This window comes from Trichomycterus rosablanca, chromosome 10 (genome assembly GCF_030014385.1).
Source record: "Trichomycterus rosablanca isolate fTriRos1 chromosome 10, fTriRos1.hap1, whole genome shotgun sequence".
Taxonomy (NCBI): domain Eukaryota; kingdom Metazoa; phylum Chordata; class Actinopteri; order Siluriformes; family Trichomycteridae; genus Trichomycterus; species Trichomycterus rosablanca.
The window spans coordinates 23,003,792-23,023,522 of NC_085997.1; the positions used below are offsets into that span (position 1 = coordinate 23,003,792).

Consider the following 19,731-nt stretch of genomic DNA (forward strand, 5'->3'; position numbering starts at 1 on the left):
TGGGGGTGTGACCGCCCATGCAGTCTATACTATACCCGGAGGGGGCGCAAGTCAGTTGAGAGGCGTCCTCAGTCAGCGGTGAAGGGTCGAACCAGTATAGAGGACGCAATCAGGGTAATTGGACACGACTAGAATAGGGGAGAAAAATTTATTAGTAATCTACACTGTTATTTTGGAAAAGGAAAGTTTTTTTTACCGCCAGTTCCTTCCAATCTAGTCATATTTCCCAGTGTTAATTTCCTCCACCCCGACCGCAGACTATCATGCGCCCACTCTGACATCTGCCAGAGAAGGGGTCTCGCAGAGAGAAGAATTGCATACAAAGAGTCATGCACTACTATCTGTGATATTGTTCACGCTCCTGTACCGTTCAGCAGAGGCAGCAACTGCAGCAGCAATGAGGAACCCTATTCAACCATCCCTGCCTCAGACATAGCCTGTGTATGCGTGGGTGCCTGGCCAGTTGATATGACAGCTGAAATATTTGCTGTGACAATGATCTAACTTTCCACACATAACTCATATGTCTTTGGACTATGGGGGGAAAAACGGGGCTCCTAAAGGAAACTCACACCAACATGAAAAGAACAACTCCACATAGAACGGACCCTGACCACTCCATATGGGAATTAGAAACTGAAAGTGGTGGCTTCAGCCAATTAAATTCAAGTAATTTCTTTTGACATGTTTGTAACCCATTGACTGGCTAATTAATTATGATCATTACAAGCTTCCGATTAGCTTTCAGTAGGGACAAATATGTGTCCGAGAAGTCATTGCACCGGACTGTGGACAGGTAGATGAAAAACTGGTTCGTCCACTCTAAAACCTGACGTATGGACACCCTACCACCAAGCCACCATGCCAGCCTGTGTAAAAAGTACTTTAATGTATTTGGCCTTTGGTGCATGACCTTCTTATTCTTTGTTAGTGATTAACTACAGATGTCGACTCTCTAGACTCTTCCTATTGTATTTGTTGTGTATCAGTCCAACTGATAAAGTCAAGAGAACGCTACATAACTTAATAAATTGTTGTAATACTAAGTTGTGGTAAGTACATAATAACAGATTCTGTCATATTTTCACAAACCATCACACAATATATTTCTACATGTCTATCTAAATTTTTGAATTAAACTGTAGGTCTTGAGGGGTTGTTGACTGGGTAGCAGTCTCACCTTGGTCCTCACTGTTACTTGTGAGCATTGCTGGACTCCAACCACGTTCTACCATTTTCCATACGTCCTGCAGAGACGCATCAGTACCCACAGAAGACAGTAGGGTTTGGGGACAGCTGGTCTGATGAGACAGCACTGGAGGGGTATTCTCTTTACTGTCTAAAGGCTGAGAAAAAAATGTAAAATGACATTTGGCTGGTAAAAGGCATTATATATTATATTATATATTAACACCACAGTAAGCTGTTTATTAGAGACTAATAATTAAAGGTGAATTAATGTGAAACTTCTTTGTCATTTGTATTAATGTTATGTTATTCTTTTAATAATAAACAGAAGTTGTAATGAAAAAAAATTAAGCAGCAGATTCCGACTCAAACAGTCCTGAATGTCCTACATTTGTCTAACCATGGATTTGTAGCGTTTTACACCTCCATGTGTTTCTATATCATGTCTTCTAAACCAGCACTCCCCAACCCTTTTTTGCACCACGGACCGGTTTCATATAAGATATAATTTCATGGACCGGCATGTGCGGGAGGATTTAAAATAGAATAACTATAGAATGTAAATCCTGAGCTTTTTTCGCTGCAACGAGACGTTGCTCTAGTGGTGATTGGGGACAATAACACCAGAGGAGTTTTGGAAATTGAATTGCTCTTGTAGCGATCTCTAATTATTTATTCTTTCTGTGCAGACTGGTAATAAATGACTCACGGACCAGCCCGGTGGTTGGGGTTGCATGGTTCACACTAACCAATTTTTCTTGAGAAGAACAGATTTGTCAGTAACCAGGCCTTATGTACCTTTATGGCCAAAGTACACAAATAACCCACACTTCCAATCTCACATTTTAATTGAAACATCTTTTTTCTGGTTCACTCACAGAGAGGTCATTAACACACAGGTTCACATACTTTTTCTCCCAGCACTGTGAATGTTAACTTAAAGTGCTCAATTAAAGACATGGACAGTACAACTGGTTGTGTGTAATTAATTTAGTTTAGATTTAGTTGTAGTTGTATTTAAGGGCAACTATTTTGCAACTGTATTCCCTAAATAATTATGTGTATGTGAGCAGAGATTTCAATCACTTCAAACCGCAGATTTAAACCAGTGGAAGCACCAATCCGACTGTCTATTTAGCTTTGAAAGACAGGTTTGGCTTCACATTTCACACTCCATGAATTTCAGCCAATCACAATGAATGTTAAATTCATAAGAGAATGACAAGGTTTCTAAAAGCTCTGGAGCCGATTAGTTATAAAGACTGCTTGCTGGCCAACAAGCTAACATTACCAAAAATTTGTGGTTATAATGGTATAGTGTAACATTAATTCTGCAAATCTAATTTTGTAGGCAGATGCATAACGGGCTAATTCACTGTTAGCAGGTACATTTGAAATCACACTTGCTGATTGTGATTGTACAGAGCTGTTGTGATGCCAGCAGGGTATGAAGTGGGCACAGTGATATTTCAGAGACTTTTAGAACATACTTGAGGACAACATATTTTTATTATTTCAAATGCACAGTTCAGAGTTAACAGTACTATGAAGTGATGGGAAAATGCTTTTATACATTATACCTGGACTCGTGTTGTAAGGTCCCATGGATTGATGTTACTGGCCTCACTCTCGCTCCCCGACAAATGGGGCCGGACTATAATAGGCTTGTTCTTACTCTGATCTCTTTGTGCATATTGCAGTTCCTGGATAAAACATTATCAAGCCAGGTCAATAATCATCTCTATTTACAGCACTGACGGTTTATTGATAGTGTTTTGTAATGATGCTTTTGAGACATCTGAGTTCAATAACCTCTGTTCTGGCACTCTCTAGTGGCCTTGCTGATAACAGCATTGCATCAGTATCACGTCTAAATCAGTACAGATATTGCTAAATGTGGAATATAAATACAGCACCTGAGTTGTAAGCTTGTACTGAAGCTGTTCTAGTGTAGACAAGCGACTGTGAGGCTGGGTGTCAGGCGCAGGTTTGCTGGGGGTGGGTTTGGATCCTGTTTCCAAATGCTGAGCAACTATTGGGAAACACAAGGACTTACTTTACTGTCAGATTCAAGAACAACAAATATTTTAAAGGGTTTTTAATTCTCTAAAATACTAAAATGACAGAGCTTATATTCTCTGATAAACACACAAGAGATATGCAAATTATTTTCAGACACTAAATAAACTGAGCTGAGGAGTTTTGTTGAGTTTGTTAAGTATTTGTGTAATTCCTCGGCAAAAACACATCAGTTTAGTGTTATGGAAAACAAACTAAACAATGGAAGCATCAACGTTCTTATTAACCCCCTCAGTCCTGTCCATCATAAATAGATTGTTAAGACATTATTACACTACAAATACAAACCCCATTTATGGAAAAGTTGGGACATTTTGTAAAATACCAAATCTGAAACGAAATTTTTTGAGAATGCCTTTATTTGTCATAAATATATATACAGGTGTACAGTACAACAAAATTCTTTCTTCGCATATCCCAGCTTGTTTGGAAGCTGGAGTCAGAGCGCAGGGTCAGCCATCGTACGGCGCCCCTGGAGCAAAGAGGGTTTAGGGCCTTGCTCAAGGGCCCAACAGTGGCTGCATGGCAGAGTTGGGGATTCAAACTCTCAACCTTTCAGTTGATAATCCAAAGCTCTACCCACTAGGCTAACAGTGATAAAACGTCGCTGTCCCAACATTTTTGAGTGTGTTGCAGGCAATTAATTCTAAATTTGTTTATATTTACAAAATACAGTAAATTCTGGAAGGGAAAACCTAAAATCTTTACTTTTGTACTTTCAGTAAGTTCAATAAAGATTCAAGTGAATGAACAAATCACAGATTCTTGTTTTAATTACATTTAATTGTATTTTACAAAATGTTTCCAGAAATAGGGTTTGTAGTTTGATGTTTCACATTAAATTATAACTGATTTTATGATTAACACTGTTACATACCCACTATTTATATTTTCTTTTATATTTTACAATGCTAAATGTAACCCTCTGGTCAAAGAGACTTGACATTTATTCTGTATTCCACACTCTCTATGGAACTCTACCGTATTCAAATTGACATATTTAAACCTATATACAGCTGTAATTCAGTGGTCAGAACTATTTAAAACAAACTCACCATACAGCCCTGCCTCTATCAGCTGAGCCCTGAGTCTGTTGCCCATCTCAATGAGTTGTTGTTTGTCCCGGCTGAGACAAGAGATCCAGCGAGCTGCCTGTTTGAGTTTGTACTGAAGCTGACGGGCATCCCCAACATCACCCAGTCCGCCAGAACACTGTACCAGTAGTTGCTGCCTCAGACTGAGATTCTCATCCTGAAGCTGCTTTACCATCTCACTCTAAAAAATCAAAAATGTAACTGTAACTGTTGTAACACTGAATATACAAGTACAGTACATGAGGTTTTTATTTGTTTGTTTAAACCAGAAAACTTATTTCAAGGGCTTAAAATCGGCACAACCCAATTTTCTACCAGAAATCTAACCTAAGTTTTTTAAAGCATGTGGATGCATATCGACATAATGTTTGCCACGTAAATTATTTTAACCTTCTTACCTGCTCAAGTACCACAGGCTCTTTTCTGCTTGCAATGTCCAGTTTCAGTGCAGACACCTGTACAATGACACTTTGTTAGCATTATTTAATATGACATTAATAATGATAAATAAAAGAACTCTAAATTTAAAGATCAAAGAAAGTTTGTGAATCCTTTGGAATTACCTACATTGCTGTGGTACTTGTACATTTCTGACAAACTATTTTTGTCCTTATTAAACATAATACTTAATTATTTACAATTTAGGTTGGGGGGAAGCATGTGAACACTTGTAATTAATAACTTGTCAAACCTCTTTTAGCTGCAATAATATCTCTTAAAGCTGGTAATCAGCTAGGATTACATTCAGGAATTCTTTTGACTAAACTGCACTTTGATTTTGATCTTAATATTTCAATTAAGTCAAGACCCAGACTTACTTGGCCATTTTAAATTATCCAGTAAAACATCAGTTTAAATAAATTCCAAGCTTCCCAGGCCATAAGATAGCAAAGCAGCCCCAAACCATGTTCATCAACCATGCTTCACAGTTGGAAGTGCTGTTAGAATGCTGTGAAATACCCTTAAAACCTAAGAAGTACAACTGTTACTGTGTTGGTATGTAGGCAAATTGTCAATCATTATAATGTGGTATAATGTGATGATCTTGCCTCATTTTATATTAAATTTTAAAGAGTTTTGATGTATATGTTAATGTAAAATGTAACACGCTGTATATCACACTCACCTGGTTGCCCAGAGCAACTGTTTCCAGATTATGAAGAAGACTGCCTTTTTGATACTCTTCTGCCTCTCTCTTTGCTTCCTCCAGTTGCATCTCTGAAGCAGTCAGTTTTTGCTTCAAGCGTTCCACTTCAGCTGCTGCTCCTCTCTTTTGATTGGCCAGTTCCAACCGTAATGCCTCATTTTCCATTTGTCTTGAGTGACACTAGGTGAGGACATACAAATATTATAATGTGATGTGTGCTCCACATTGATTTTCCTCACTCAGTAGGGTCCTTACAAATGGTTAAAGTTACATTTTTAGTTTACAAAAGTTAGTTCATTTTTAACTTAGCCAAGTGTACCATTAATTCTTAAAATGGCTGTATCTGGTTTAATTACTAGCAAGCTTTTATTACCTGTTGTGTAAGCTGATTCACAATTGACTCCAAGTGGGCCAGTCTTACTTCCTGTTTCTTTAATGCTGCAGCACTGGATACTTTTTCAGCTCGCAGTCCGCCTGCCAAAAAACACTTCCTAGAACAAACGTGTTCGTGCCAAAATAATGCTAGAGTATCACATAAGCCATAAAACATTTCTATCTATCTAACTATCTATCTATCTATCTATCTATCTATCTATCTATCTATCTATCTATCTATCTATCTATCTATCTATCTATCTATCATACATATGATACATACATTCTTCAATAAGTGTCTGTCAATATGTTTTTTAACTCTATTTATTAAGAATTTTAAAAACAAATTACATCACATTTCTACGTAGTCACCATTTTTTGGTTGAGCGAGTATATACATATATATATATATATATATATATATATATACAGTGTATCACAGAAGTGAGTACACCCCTCACATTTCTGCAGATATTTAAGTATATCTTTTCATGGGACAACACTGACAAAATGACACTTTGACACAATGAAAAGTAGTCTGTGTGCAGCTTATATAACAGTGTAAATTTATTCTTCCCTCAAAATAACTCAATATACAGCCATTAATGTCTAAACCACCGGCAACAAAAGTGAGTACACCCCTTAGTGAAAGTTGCTGAAGTGTCAATATTTTGTGTGGCCACCATTATTTCCCAGAACTGCCTTAACTCTCCTGGGCATGGAGTTTACCAGAGCTTCACAGGTTGCCACTGGAATGCTTTTCCACTCCTCCATGATGACATCACGGAGCTGGCGGATATTCGAGACTTTGCGCTCCTCCACCTTCCGCTTGAGGATGCCCCAAAGATGTTCTATTGGGTTTAGGTCTGGAGACATGCTTGGCCAGTCCATCACCTTTACCCTCAGCCTCTTCAATAAAGCAGTGGTCGTCTTAGAGGTGTGTTTGGGGTCATTATCATGCTGGAACACTGCCCTGCGACCCAGATTCCGGAGGGAGGGGATCATGCTCTGCTTCAGTATTTCACAGTACATATTGGAGTTCATGTGTCCCTCAATGAAATGTAACTCCCCAACACCTGCTGCACTCATGCAGCCCCAGACCATGGCATTCCCACCACCATGCTTGACTGTAGGCATGACACACTTATCTTTGTACTCCTCACCTGATTGCCGCCACACATGCTTGAGACCATCTGAACCAAACAAATTAATCTTGGTCTCATCAGACCATAGGACATGGTTCCAGTAATCCATGTCCTTTGTTGACATGTCTTCAGCAAACTGTTTGAGGGCTTTCTTGTGTAGAGACTTCAGAAGAGGCTTCCTTCTGGGGTGACAGCCATGCAGACCAATTTGATGTAGTGTGCGGCGTATGGTCTGAGCACTGACAGGCTGACCCCCCACCTTTTCAATCTCTGCAGCAATGCTGACAGCACTCCTGCGCCTATCTTTCAAAGACAGCAGTTGGATGTGACGCTGAGCACGTGCACTCAGCTTCTTTGGACGACCAACGCGAGGTCTGTTCTGAGTGGACCCTGCTCTTTTAAAACGCTGGATGATCTTGGCCACTGTGCTGCAGCTCAGTTTCAGGGTGTTGGCAATCTTCTTGAAGCCTTGGCCATCTTCATGTAGCGCAACAATTCGTCTTTTAAGATCCTCAGAGAGTTCTTTGCCATGAGGTGCCATGTTGGAACTTTCAGTGACCAGTATGAGAGAGTGTGAGAGCTGTACTACTAAATTGAACACACCTGCTCCCTATGCACACCTGAGACCTAGTAACACTAACAAATCACATGACATTTTGGAGGGAAAATGACAAGCAGTGCTCAATTTGGACATTTAGGGGTGTAGTCTCTTAGGGGTGTACTCACTTTTGTTGCCGGTGGTTTAGACATTAATGGCTGTATATTGAGTTATTTTGAGGGAAGAATAAATTTACACTGTTATATAAGCTGCACACAGACTACTTTTCATTGTGTCAAAGTGTCATTTTGTCAGTGTTGTCCCATGAAAAGATATACTTAAATATCTGCAGAAATGTGAGGGGTGTACTCACTTCTGTGATACACTGTATATATATATATATATATATATATATATATATATATATGAGAATCTTTAACTGTAAAATAAAATACCTATGGTTTCGTTGAGAGATCTGATGTGGTTTTGAAGGTAGGCATTGTCAGGGGCCACAGGGTGCACAGGTGCAGAAGTGACAATAGAATTAGTTGTCTTCAAAGCTTGTTCTAATTGGTCTTCAAGGGATCTGCATTTCGCCTTCAGGTTCTGTAGTTCTTCCTCCAAGGCTTGGTTGTATTCTGTAGCCCCTGCAATAACATGGACAGTTTTATGTAAGGCCAAGTAGCAGTCTTTAACAAAAATAGTTTTATTCATAACTCAGATGAAATTTAGTGATTCTGAGAACTAGTCATATTAAAAAACCTCATAATTATAGATAGGTAATGTATAACAATATTTTCTATATTAGTTATAATTACCAACAGTTATAATTGGCTTGGAATCATAACTACAGTTTTATGCCAGGATCTACACATACTGATGAGTATGCCCTACACATACTGATGAGTATGCAATCCGAATATGTGCTTCCATGTCTTTCTGCCACCCTGTAATATTAGACCAGCTAGTTAATGCTGATTAGCAAGCTTCAGAATTAAACGAGGAGCAAGAAGCGTCGTACAGCAGGCCGCCAGAGGTCGCCAAAATGCACAAGGACAGAAAACATATTCAAATAGGGATTTTTTAAAACTATTTAAATATTTTCAGCACTTCTGTATTAGGAACTTTGTGCAACTTTCTATGACAACAGAACATCACCGAGTCTTCTATAATGGCAGATTAGAATGATTAATACAGAAGAAAGAATCACATCTCAATACAGAATTTCTAGTGCTTGAAGGATGCACTTTTCATTTCTTTTCTTGACTTTTTAGATCAGGGGACTGAAATGACCACTGCAAATCATTGAATCATCTAATTCTTCAAGTGTGGATTTACATGTATGCTTTGGATTACTGTTCTAAACCACAACCAAGTTTTATCTTCATGGCAAAGGCAGTCAGATGTTTATTTAAGGGTTTCTGATACTTAATGGTGTTTTACAGCACTTACAAGGCTTACAAGGCTTTTAAAGGCTTTAAAGGAAAAAGAGGAACAACACATTACAGGTTCTCTCAGCAGGATCTGTGTATGGGTCAGTTTTCAGGCAGGTTCATTGCAGTTTTAATTTAATTGTATTTTTAAAAATAATATTGGTTGATACAGTTGTAACAAACTTTTTTCTGATTTATGAATGTCAACACATCTTTGTGCCCATCTTTTTAACAATGCCCAGTCAGGCTGCAAGTTAGTTTGTGTTGTCATGTGTTTCTGTTACATTTCCATCAATAAACAATAATATAGGCCTTTATAAAGGAAATTCAAAAATGAGACACATGAACCAATAATATCAGTTTTAGATGGACATAAAAAGGCATGAAAGCTGCTAATGGATCACTAGTCATAGAAAGATTCTGTGTCTTTTGAGGCTCCAAAACTATGCTGCAACTAACACCTTAAATGGCTTAGTTGTGCTTAAACGGCACAATACTCTACAGGGCATGGATTTTTGTTTTATGCCGAAAATAAAATCCACTGCCCAAAATATCAGTTCTGCTGGTTAGTACCTGCAGTTAAGAGTGCAGGGTCACCGAGTTGAGTTTTGGCTGGGGTCTGGGGACGAGGTAATTCTTTACTAATGCTCTCCATTTGTTTTCTCATCTCAGCTATCACCTCCCGCAGCCTGCCGTTCTGCTGCTGAAGCCGCTGGATCTCGTCTGAGAGAAAACCACTGCTCTCCATTTCGGCTGCCTACAGACACAGAAACACCACTGAATATTTAACAGAACAGTGCGACAGAATTCCAGTGAAAATGAAATAATATAGACCTCCCAAGTGGTGATCTAGCAGATCTTTCAAATTTCGAAAACTCCAATAAGTGTACCTTTTCATTTTCAAATTGGAGTAGGATCACAGGTGTGATACAGTTCAACAATTTGAAATGCTAACAAAATCTATGTGATGTACAGAAAACCATGACTTCTTGATAATATTGAATGGCTAGCAAAATAGCATAAGCTCTAAAATGAATGCAATTCACACAAAAATATATTTTGATGTAAATCAAGTTTAACATTTACACTGCTACAGTGTGAGAGCACCCTAGCCAAAAACCCTATACACTAAATACACAAATCCTATATTTTTTATTTATTTATTAGGATTTTAACATCAAGATTCATCAGTTCAAGTTTTAATGTCAAACACAGTCATGGACAATTTTGTATCTCCAATTTACCTCACTAGCATGTCTTTGGACTGTGGGAGGAAACCGGACATGGGGAGAACATGCAAACTCGAATACATACCCCTTTTGCTGTGAGGTAACAGTGCTACTCACCAAGCCACCATGTTGCCCTACACATGCTATAAAGCTGTGACTAACCAAAATCTCAAGAACAGTAATTATAATTTTTTAAATATTCTATTCTAGCCACATTAATAACAACTAATATATGATAATGGATGGTTAAAGTTGTTGCAGTTGTTTGCAGAAGCTGACATATAGCATTGCAGATAGCATATGTAAAAAAAAAAAAAAGCTGACCCTGATATATTCTACAGAAATGCCCACCCATAATCACACCCATATGTTAACATGCAGTGGTATGTCACATCCAGCAATCTTCCATTTAGATTTTATTTTTTATTTATTAAAACATTAACACTTCCAATAAGGCTGTAAACATATTTTGTTGATCTATTTTTATACTGTTATTAGTTTCTAAAATCTGACCCCAGTAAGTGAGACTTAAGAGGTATTGTATTCCACAGCAAAAACTTCTCATGATTAATTCATACTCTCACAGGGAGGTATCAATGGGTGAATGCCTACATTAGCTCAGGACAGAGTGAATAATTTGGCCGCTTTACAACTGTGTGTTAGCAGTACTTTTACCCTCCCACAGTAGTACCTTAAAAGCTGAGAAGAAACTTAAATAGCAAGCTGTACCACTGGTGAAAAAGTAAGTGCTCATATATTAAGAAGCCACACAATGAATGACTTAAAAAAAAAAACATAAAACTCCACAAATGTTCGGTCTGTACCAGCGTTGATCCAGTACACAATGTTACGTGCATAGCTGGAGACACCATCATGTTTCCAGGCCAAAATGAAAAAGACCAGCTAGATTGTTACCAATGCAAAGTTCAAAAGACTAGATCCGACAAGGTATGCCAATGGTATGGGTTACTTTCACATCTCTGAAAGCACAATTAATGCTAAGGGGTACTTTCACATTGTCATGCAACATTTGTTGCCATCAAGGCATCTTTTCTGTCACCCCTGCAGGTTACAGCAAGACAATGTCAAGCCCCTTTGCATGTGAGGCAACACTGTGTCCTGTAGTAAGAACATACACATGCTAGACTGGAGAACAGTCTAGACCATGGACTTTTGTGCAGCTTAAAAGTTATAAGAAACAAAAATGGAAAAAAAACACTGACCAATGTCCAACTTGTAGGAATGTGCTACAGCCATTCCATTTAGAATGAGCATAAATATCTGAAAAACAACACATTTAATTAGTTAAAATTTTTAATATTAATTGAATACAGATCAAAAAGGATTTGCACATCTTTGCTGGGTCTTCAAATGTAAATTTGTTCCTACTGTCCCAACTTTTGGAACTGAGTTTGTAATGTAATAAGTCATTTGTAATGTACTTTTTCATAAAAAAAAAACTTACTTTACTATTTTTGAAATGTGCATCTAATGCCTAGTTCACACTACACAATTTTTGCCCTGATTTTAGCTCGCCGACTGGTTGGCACTAGATTTGCCAGCTCGGGAGCAACTTAGCGTTTGCTCGGCGAACGAAACTCGGCTCTCAATCACTACGTGTGAACTACTCAACAACTCGATCCGAGCGAAGAGAGATTTCTAGCATGTCAAATATCTGGCAATGAGTGCTATGTCGAACAGCCAATGAGAACGCAAGATACGGTGTGAGAGAAATGCAGGGGAGGAGTTGTAAAAAGGTGGGACAAGAGCATAATATAGTTTATATCAGAATACACCGGCACACACACGTTTTACAGTATTTCTGACCTTAGCGTTCTCTACAAAACACCAACATTGCATTGCAAAAATATTTATTAACCTCCTACTCACTATAGAACAATCCATACTGTTCACGTAGACCAATCCACTCTGATTCATTTATTTTTTCTCCTTGATTTTACGCTGCACATCAGCGCACAAACTGTGATCGCTCGCTACTTGTTTTCGTGCATTTTTGGATGTGGTATCATTAAACCTTTCGTCACTTCTCACATTTGTTTTCGTGACAAAACGTAGTTTGGGAGACCAGAGAAGCTCGCCTGCGATTCCAGTTGGTGATAGATCGTGTAGTGTGAAAGCCACACCGACTTGAAAGACCCCCGATTACAAGAGATCCAGTTGTGTAGTGTGAACTGTACAGCGACCTGACGACTTGGAAAGTCGTGTAGTGTGAACTTGGCATAAGAGTAACATATACAAATATATTTATGGGCTAAATCATTGTTCAAGTGTTGTATATAACTGCTGGTTACTTTGCAACTTTGCAATAAAATTTCTTTGAGGCTTTAAGAAAACCAGGTATGCCTTCTTAATGCAATACTTTAATGAACATAAAATATAAATACAGTGGGGCCAAAAAGTATTTAGTCAGCCACTGATTGTGCAAGTTCTCCTACTTAGAAAGATGAGAGAGGTCTGTAATTTTCATCATAGGTACACTTCAACTATGAGAGACAAAATAAAAAATCCAGGAAATCACATTGTAGGATTTTTAAAGAATTTATTTGTAAATTATGGTGGAAAATAAGTATTTGGTCAATAACAAAAGTTCAACTCAATACTTTGTAACATAACCTTTGGTGGCAATGACAGAGGTCAAACGTTTCCTGTAAGTCTTCACCAGGTTTGCACACACTGTAGCTGGTATTTTGGCCCATTCCTCCATGCAGATCTCCTCTAGAGCAGTGATGTTTTGGGGCTGTCGCTGGGCAACACGGACTTTCAGCTCCCTCCACAAATTTTCTATGGGGTTGAGGTCTGGAGACTGGCTAGGCCACTCCAGGACCTTGAAATGCTTTTTACGGAGCCACTCCTTCGTTGCCCGAGCGGTGTGTTTGGGATCATTGTCATGCTGGAAGACCCAGCCACGTTCCATCTTCAATGCTCTCACTGATGGAAGGAGGTTTTGGGTTAAAATCTCACGATACATGGCCCCGTTCATTCTTCCCTTAACACGGATCAGTCGTCCTGTCCCCTTTGCAGAAAAACAGCCCCAAAGCATGATGTTTCCACCCCCATGCTTCACAGTAGGTATGGTGTTCTTGGGATGCAACTCAGCATTCTTCTTCCTCCAAACAGTTGAGTTTTTACCAAAAAGTTCCATTTTGGTTTCATCTGACCACATGATATTCTCCCAATCCTCTTCTGGATCATCCATATGCTCTCTGGCAAACTTCAGACGGGTCTGGACATGTACTGGCTTAAGCAGGGGGACACGCCTGGCACAGCAGGATTTGAGTCCCTCTCGGCGTAGTGTGTTACTGATGGTAGCCTTTGTTACTTTGGTCCCAGCTCTCTGCAGGTCATTCATCAGGTCCCTCCGTGCAGTTCTGGGATTTTTGCTCACCGTTCTCATGATCATTTTGACCCCACGGGATGAGATCTTGCGTGGGGCACCAGATCGAGGGAGATTATCAATGCTCTTGTATGTCCTCCATTTTCTTACAATTGCTCCCACAGTTGATTTATTCACACCAACCTGCTTGCCTATTGTAGATTCACTCTTCCCAGCCTGGTGCAGGTCTACAATTTTCTTCCTGGTGTCCTTCGACAGCTCTTTGGTCTTGGCCATGGTTGAGTTTGGAGTCTGACTGTTTGAGGCTGTGGACAGGTGTCTTTTATACAGATAACGAGGTCAAACAGGTGCCATTAATACAGGTAACGAGTGGAGGACAGAAAAACTTCTTAAAGAAGAAGTTACAGGTCTGTGAGAGCCAGAAATCTTGCTTGTTTGTGGGTGACCAAATACTTATTTTCCACCATAATTTACAAATAAATTCCTTAAAAATCCTACAATGTGATTTCCTGGATTTTTTTTCTCTCATTTTGTCTCTCATAGTTGAAGTGTACCTATGATGAAAATTACAGCCCTCTCTCATCTTTCTAAGTAGGAGAACTTGCACAATCAGTGGCTGACTAAATGGGGCTTTTTGGCCCCACTGTAAAGCAATATCACCTAAATGTACATAAATGTAATGTTGCTCTCTTTGATCCTGTAACAGTACAGCACTACCTCAGAATTCCTCAACCATTCTTGAGGCCTGACAGCTAAAGGGGATTTAAAAGGTATAAAATTGTATGTAGCACATTCCTACACTGTGTAGGAGAATAGATCACGTTCAGATCGTAAATGGGTCACGCTAAGAAAATACAAAAGTGTGCTTTGAGGTGAAGGGAGTTCATTCACCAATGCAGCCTGTCAATTTCAGCTGTTCAAAATGAATGAGCAGTGTTACTGGATACAAGCTTTCCTTAAATACGCTTACACAAGGCACCATGAACTTTCACAGAAGCATTCTCTCAGTGTCAATGCATCCCTCACTGACATGCTTTTTAAAGGTCCTAAAATGTTACATGATAAATGACCTATAGCTATATATCAGCCAGGACACTCTGAACTCTTCTAAATGTGCTGGCATCACTTTGAATAGCTGCAATAGCAATTTTCCTGTGGGCAGGGCTATTTGTATAGATTACTAATTAACTCTTACTGAATGAACAGCAATTAATACTGTGCTAAAAAGCATTCAAGTCATGGGTATTTCAGTCATTTTGCCAAATGAGTACCACTGACGTTGGTAGAGAGCTCAGCCCTCAGGCAGTGTGAGCATGGTGAATGAGAGGGGTCACAAAAGCAAAAGGGATTCAAAATTAATAACCTGAGAGAAAAGTAAATTGCTTTGACAATGGGAAATATAAAATATATTTATACAGATATATAAATACTACTACGAGAGGGGTCAAAAAGGCAAAAAGGATTCAAAATTAATAAACTGAGAAAAAAGTAAATTGCTTTGACAATGGGCAATATAAAATATATTTATACAGATCAGTGGCGATTTCTCTAAGACTGCAAGGGAAGCTCAGCTTCCCCTAAAATGTCAAAAATTAAATGGTCAGATATGTACAGTTCATTCAGAATCAGCTACTTATCACAAATCGACTGACTTGATTTTTTTAACTCCTGTCAATAGCGGGTGAATGGAGCTGTGGGCGGGTCTGGACGCTGAACTTCTGCAAGATGATTGGAGGATCAGTCGAAAGGCTGAATCCCGTTTTGATTGACAGCTATTTTGATCTCTACACCATCACTTAATCACTGGGAGCTTCAGTCCCATCGCGGATTTTGCGAGTGAAGTCGAAAGATAAACTGGCATTTCAGGCCATTTTCTTGAAAAGGAACGGAGGGCACAATTTATGTATAAATAAATTGACAAATTTTATGATGTAAGCCGACAATGAGCTTCCCCTCTTTGAAAGACCAGTAGCCGCCACTGATACAGATATATAAATACTACTATGAGAGGGGTCACAAAGGCAAAAGGGATTAAAAATTAATAAACTGAGAGAAAAGTAAATTGCTATGACGATGGGCAATATAAAATATATTATATTTATACAAATATAATTTTTTTTTTTTTTTTTAAGTCTGCCAACTAAAAGATTCTGTCACAACATTCTGACCACTACAACATAAATCTGGCCAAATAGGTAAATCTTTGTTTCATCTAACCATAAACTTCCTACAAGTCTTTTACTTTTTACAGACTTCATTTTGCAAAGAAAGAATGCTGACGTGACGCTTACTTGACTGGGAAAAGTTCCAGCAGCTATCAATTCTTGGCAGACCAGATTTTTAGTGATAGTAGAATTACACTGGACCACAGTCTTGGGACCTGAAGTTTCTACAAATTGTTTCAAACTGTTCAAATCTGTGAGTGGCTTTCTAAGATCTATACAGAGCTCTTTAGCAATGCCATGCTTGTGATAATTATGATGATTTTCTATAAACATTGTAGATACAGTTTCCATGTTTTTCGGTTCTAACCTGAAAATTGGAGTTTGAGGTAAGCTTGGCCATACGCAGTGCCTGGTCTCTCTCTATGGTCACGCTCTTCAACAGTGCAGCAGTCATCTGCGTTTCTCTCTCCTTTTCCTTCAATTCAGCATTTACCTGAGAACACGAAACCTAGCTCACATCTACATACTGTACAAGTACTAAAACAAACAAACACACAGATAGAGCCAGCCTGGTCGTCTGCTCTTAGTACATTGCCTGCCATGTCATCTGCATGTATTAAAGTGCGTCTATTAGCTTACCTGGTCTCTGGACTGGGTCAGGCCTTTGATTAGCTCTTCACACTTGAGGTAGTGTTCAGCACGTACTTCCTCATAGCGCCGCTCCCAGTCTAGCTCCAGCTGCACTCGCTTCTGCTCCAGAGCCTGCTCCCTCTGAACCCCACTGGCTAATTGTTCCTTATACCTGAGCCCAAAACAAGTCTTACATGTATAGTCACATTTAGCAAGAACACCAACGCTTTTAGGAGTTTTAAACAGTTGAAATATAAATTAATATACCATAACCCAGACGATTCAAAATGTATAATCAACATTTTAGTTGAACAAATTGTCCATAGTTGTCAGTATTATTATTATTTATTAGGATTTTTACATCATGTGTTACACACTTTGGTAATATTCAACACATGACAGGTATTTACTGGCTACACAAGATTGATCAGTTCAAGTTTTTAATGTCAAACACAGTCATGGACAATTAAGTATCTCCCAATCACCTCACTTGCATGTCTTTGGACTGTGGGAGGAAACCGGAGCTCCCGGAGGACACCCACACAGACATGGGGAGAACATGCAAACTCCACACAGAAAGGACCCGGACCGCTCCACCTGGGAATCAAACCCTGAACCATTTTGCTAAGAGGCAACAGTGCTACCCACTGAGTCACCATGCCGCCCATAGATGTCAGTAAGAAAGTAAAAATATAACTGCACGTACGAGGTGAACACACTTGGTTACAAGATTTTGTGGTGACACTGGACACACCACAACTCTAACCAAGATAAAGAAATAATGAAAATAAATAAAATTTGGTATTTAAAGGTGGATGTCATGCTTTGGGTTAACATGTAAAGGATTAATACATCATGCATGAAAAAAGAAAACAGCCCTAATCTCTAACAGTACACCTACAATGTCTTATAGGATATGTGTACCTAATAAAAAGACCAGTGTAAACATTCAGTATTTAAAAACTCCAGATCTGCTGCTGCACCTGATATACCAGTTCAACACCAAGGCTAGTATCACTGCAGTGCTAAGAATCATAGATTGTCCATGCATATACATCTGGTCAGAGGGGTTTCTTTCCACTGTGGGGTGGGATATAGGAGATCAGTGTTCAATCCATTAAAAGAACTACACTTAGTAAGTTTATGCTTACAAGGTGCATCCATATATATAGCTCATAAAAAGACCAATACATGTACGTGCAAATAGATAAACATAATAAAGTTGCTGGTGAGAGTAAATAAAATGTCAATATGCTGGATGACTGAATAGTCATGAGAAAATCTACACACTGCCAAACAACCTTGTAAATCAGTATGATTTAAAGTGCTACATTTCTAAGACTGGAACAGTCCAAACAGATTTAACTCCAACATAAACTGGATGACGGTCATTAACTTGTCTACAGTCTTGGCAAACACTTACATCTCCAGGTCCTCTTTACATTTCTGTAGCTCTGCTCTGACTTTAGCCTCTCCGTCCTTCACAGACAGCAGCTCTGTGTCCTTGGCAACTGTTTCTTTGGAGACCTGCGTGATGTAAGCATCCCAGCCAGCCTGTGTCTTCTCCAGTTGTGCACGGCGTCTTTTAGTAAACATGAAATTCTTCATTGTTATAATTAGTTCAAACAAAAATACCATGTCATGTTATTTGTAATTACAAATACTGCTGCAAGGATCTGCTTAAAACAGTTAATGAGCAACAGTAGTAATTTATTTATACTAGGGTTCAACAATGATAAATCTGATAATAAAAGAAAGTCCTTGTTTCTAAGGCATTGAATTTCAGAAGATGGCAAAAAAAAGCCGTTGTCTGAGTCAACCAATTTACAATCTTATATATTATATATACAACATACAGCTTGAAATGCTTTATCAGCCTTTTTGAATTAAAACAAAGTATTACGTTCAGGTGGCGAAGCGGCAAAACACTCTAGCACACCAGATCTGACATTTCGAACTCGTCGGTTCGAAGCTCTTCCATCCAGCTGGGCTGGGTGGCTACATGAACAACAATTGGCTGTTGTTCATACAGGGTGGGGAGCTGAATAGGGACCTCATAACTGATGCAATTACAACCTCTGCTGGCTGGTTGATGGCGCCTGCACAGAGTCGAGGAATAATGTGTTGTTCACGGTGTTGCTCTCCATACACAAAGCTGATCTGCATATAAACTTGCAGGTGAAAAGATGCAGTTGGCTACTGCACACGTCTCGGAGGGGGCGTGTGTTAGTCACGGCTCTCCTCAATCAGAAGGGAAGATCAGCATCAGTGAAGAGGAATGCAATCGGGTAATTGGAAATGACTATGGTATCAAGTCAAGTCAAATTTTTTTGTATAGCACTTTTTTACAATAGACATTGTCTCTTTACAGCATCCTGGACCAGCAGACCAAAAATACCTGTTAAGCAAGCCAAGGGCGGCACTGGAAAGTAAAAACCCCCTTAAAATTATAGGAAGGAACCTTGAGAGGAACCAGACTCAGCAGGGACCCATCCTCCTTGGGTGATATGACCTGCAAGTCCCCAAAAACTGTTTTAAAAAAACAACAGCTCTGTTGTTTCCAAACATTATGTAATGAAATAATGTTTGGTATGGCAGTTCCAGAAATTTAATTAGATGACAAAAAACAGACAGAGCCACCAGACAGGAGAAGAGGATGGCCAAATAGGAGGTTAGTGGATGCAGTGAGGGAGAAATATGGTTGCAAGGGTTTTACTATGGTTTCTAGGTGTTTGTTATTGTTCTCTGGGTGATATATATGGTGTTGCTAAGTGGTTGCTAAGTGGTTGCTAGGGTGTTGCTGGAGGGTTGCTCCAGTGGGTTGCTTTTATCTTGGGTGGTTGCTTAAGTTTTGCTTGGGTGTTTTCCATGGTTTTTAAAAAAGTGTTGCTTAAATATTTTGGCTGGTTGCAATGATGTTTTTAGGGGTTGATATAAAAATATAGGGTATTGCTAACTGGTGCGTGTGGTATTCCAGAAGACTGCTATGGTCTTTGCTAGGTTTACTGCTGTGTCGTTACTTTGGTATACAAGATTGCTAGGACTGCTAGGACGGCTGTTGCTTGGTGTTTTCCATGATGTTTTAGGTGGTTAATGAAATTATGTTTGGTGGTTGCTGTAGTATTGTGTATGGTTGCTGGGATTATTATTATATAAGAGGGGTACACTAAATTTGGAACTTTTGATTACTGCTATTGGTAATATGTTTTGTTTCCACATCACTGTATATATAAATCTGTGGAAAACATCCACATTCTGCCCAGCTTAAGGCCTAAATTTGCATATAAAAATGAAATTTTAGGCCTTTGATAGACTTTTTAAACAAAATGAGTTTCTAAGAATATAATTTTGTC

The 19,731-nt window shown here is 38.9% G+C and overlaps 1 protein-coding gene across 2 annotated transcripts in view; it reads right to left on the minus strand.

Annotated features, from left to right (window-relative positions):
* The window catches only part of ccdc57 (coiled-coil domain containing 57), a 32,900-nt gene that overhangs the window by 3,446 nt on the left and 9,723 nt on the right, over nucleotides 1-19,731 (minus strand). The window contains exons 8-19 of one of the 2 annotated variants that reach the window (XM_063002964.1): nucleotides 17,802-17,960; nucleotides 16,388-16,550; nucleotides 16,116-16,241; nucleotides 9,573-9,756; nucleotides 8,022-8,213; nucleotides 5,882-5,982; nucleotides 5,488-5,688; nucleotides 4,760-4,816; nucleotides 4,323-4,542; nucleotides 3,105-3,220; nucleotides 2,769-2,891; nucleotides 1,181-1,346 (exon numbers count right to left, since the gene is read on the minus strand). In XM_063002964.1, coding sequence (XP_062859034.1) covers nucleotides 1,181-1,346; nucleotides 2,769-2,891; nucleotides 3,105-3,220; nucleotides 4,323-4,542; nucleotides 4,760-4,816; nucleotides 5,488-5,688; nucleotides 5,882-5,982; nucleotides 8,022-8,213; nucleotides 9,573-9,756; nucleotides 16,116-16,241; nucleotides 16,388-16,550; nucleotides 17,802-17,960 — 1,808 coding nt within the window. The remainder of the gene's footprint in view (nucleotides 1-1,180; nucleotides 1,347-2,768; nucleotides 2,892-3,104; nucleotides 3,221-4,322; nucleotides 4,543-4,759; nucleotides 4,817-5,487; nucleotides 5,689-5,881; nucleotides 5,983-8,021; nucleotides 8,214-9,572; nucleotides 9,757-16,115; nucleotides 16,242-16,387; nucleotides 16,551-17,801; nucleotides 17,961-19,731) is intronic. The other variant, XM_063002965.1, reaches the window with a different exon arrangement.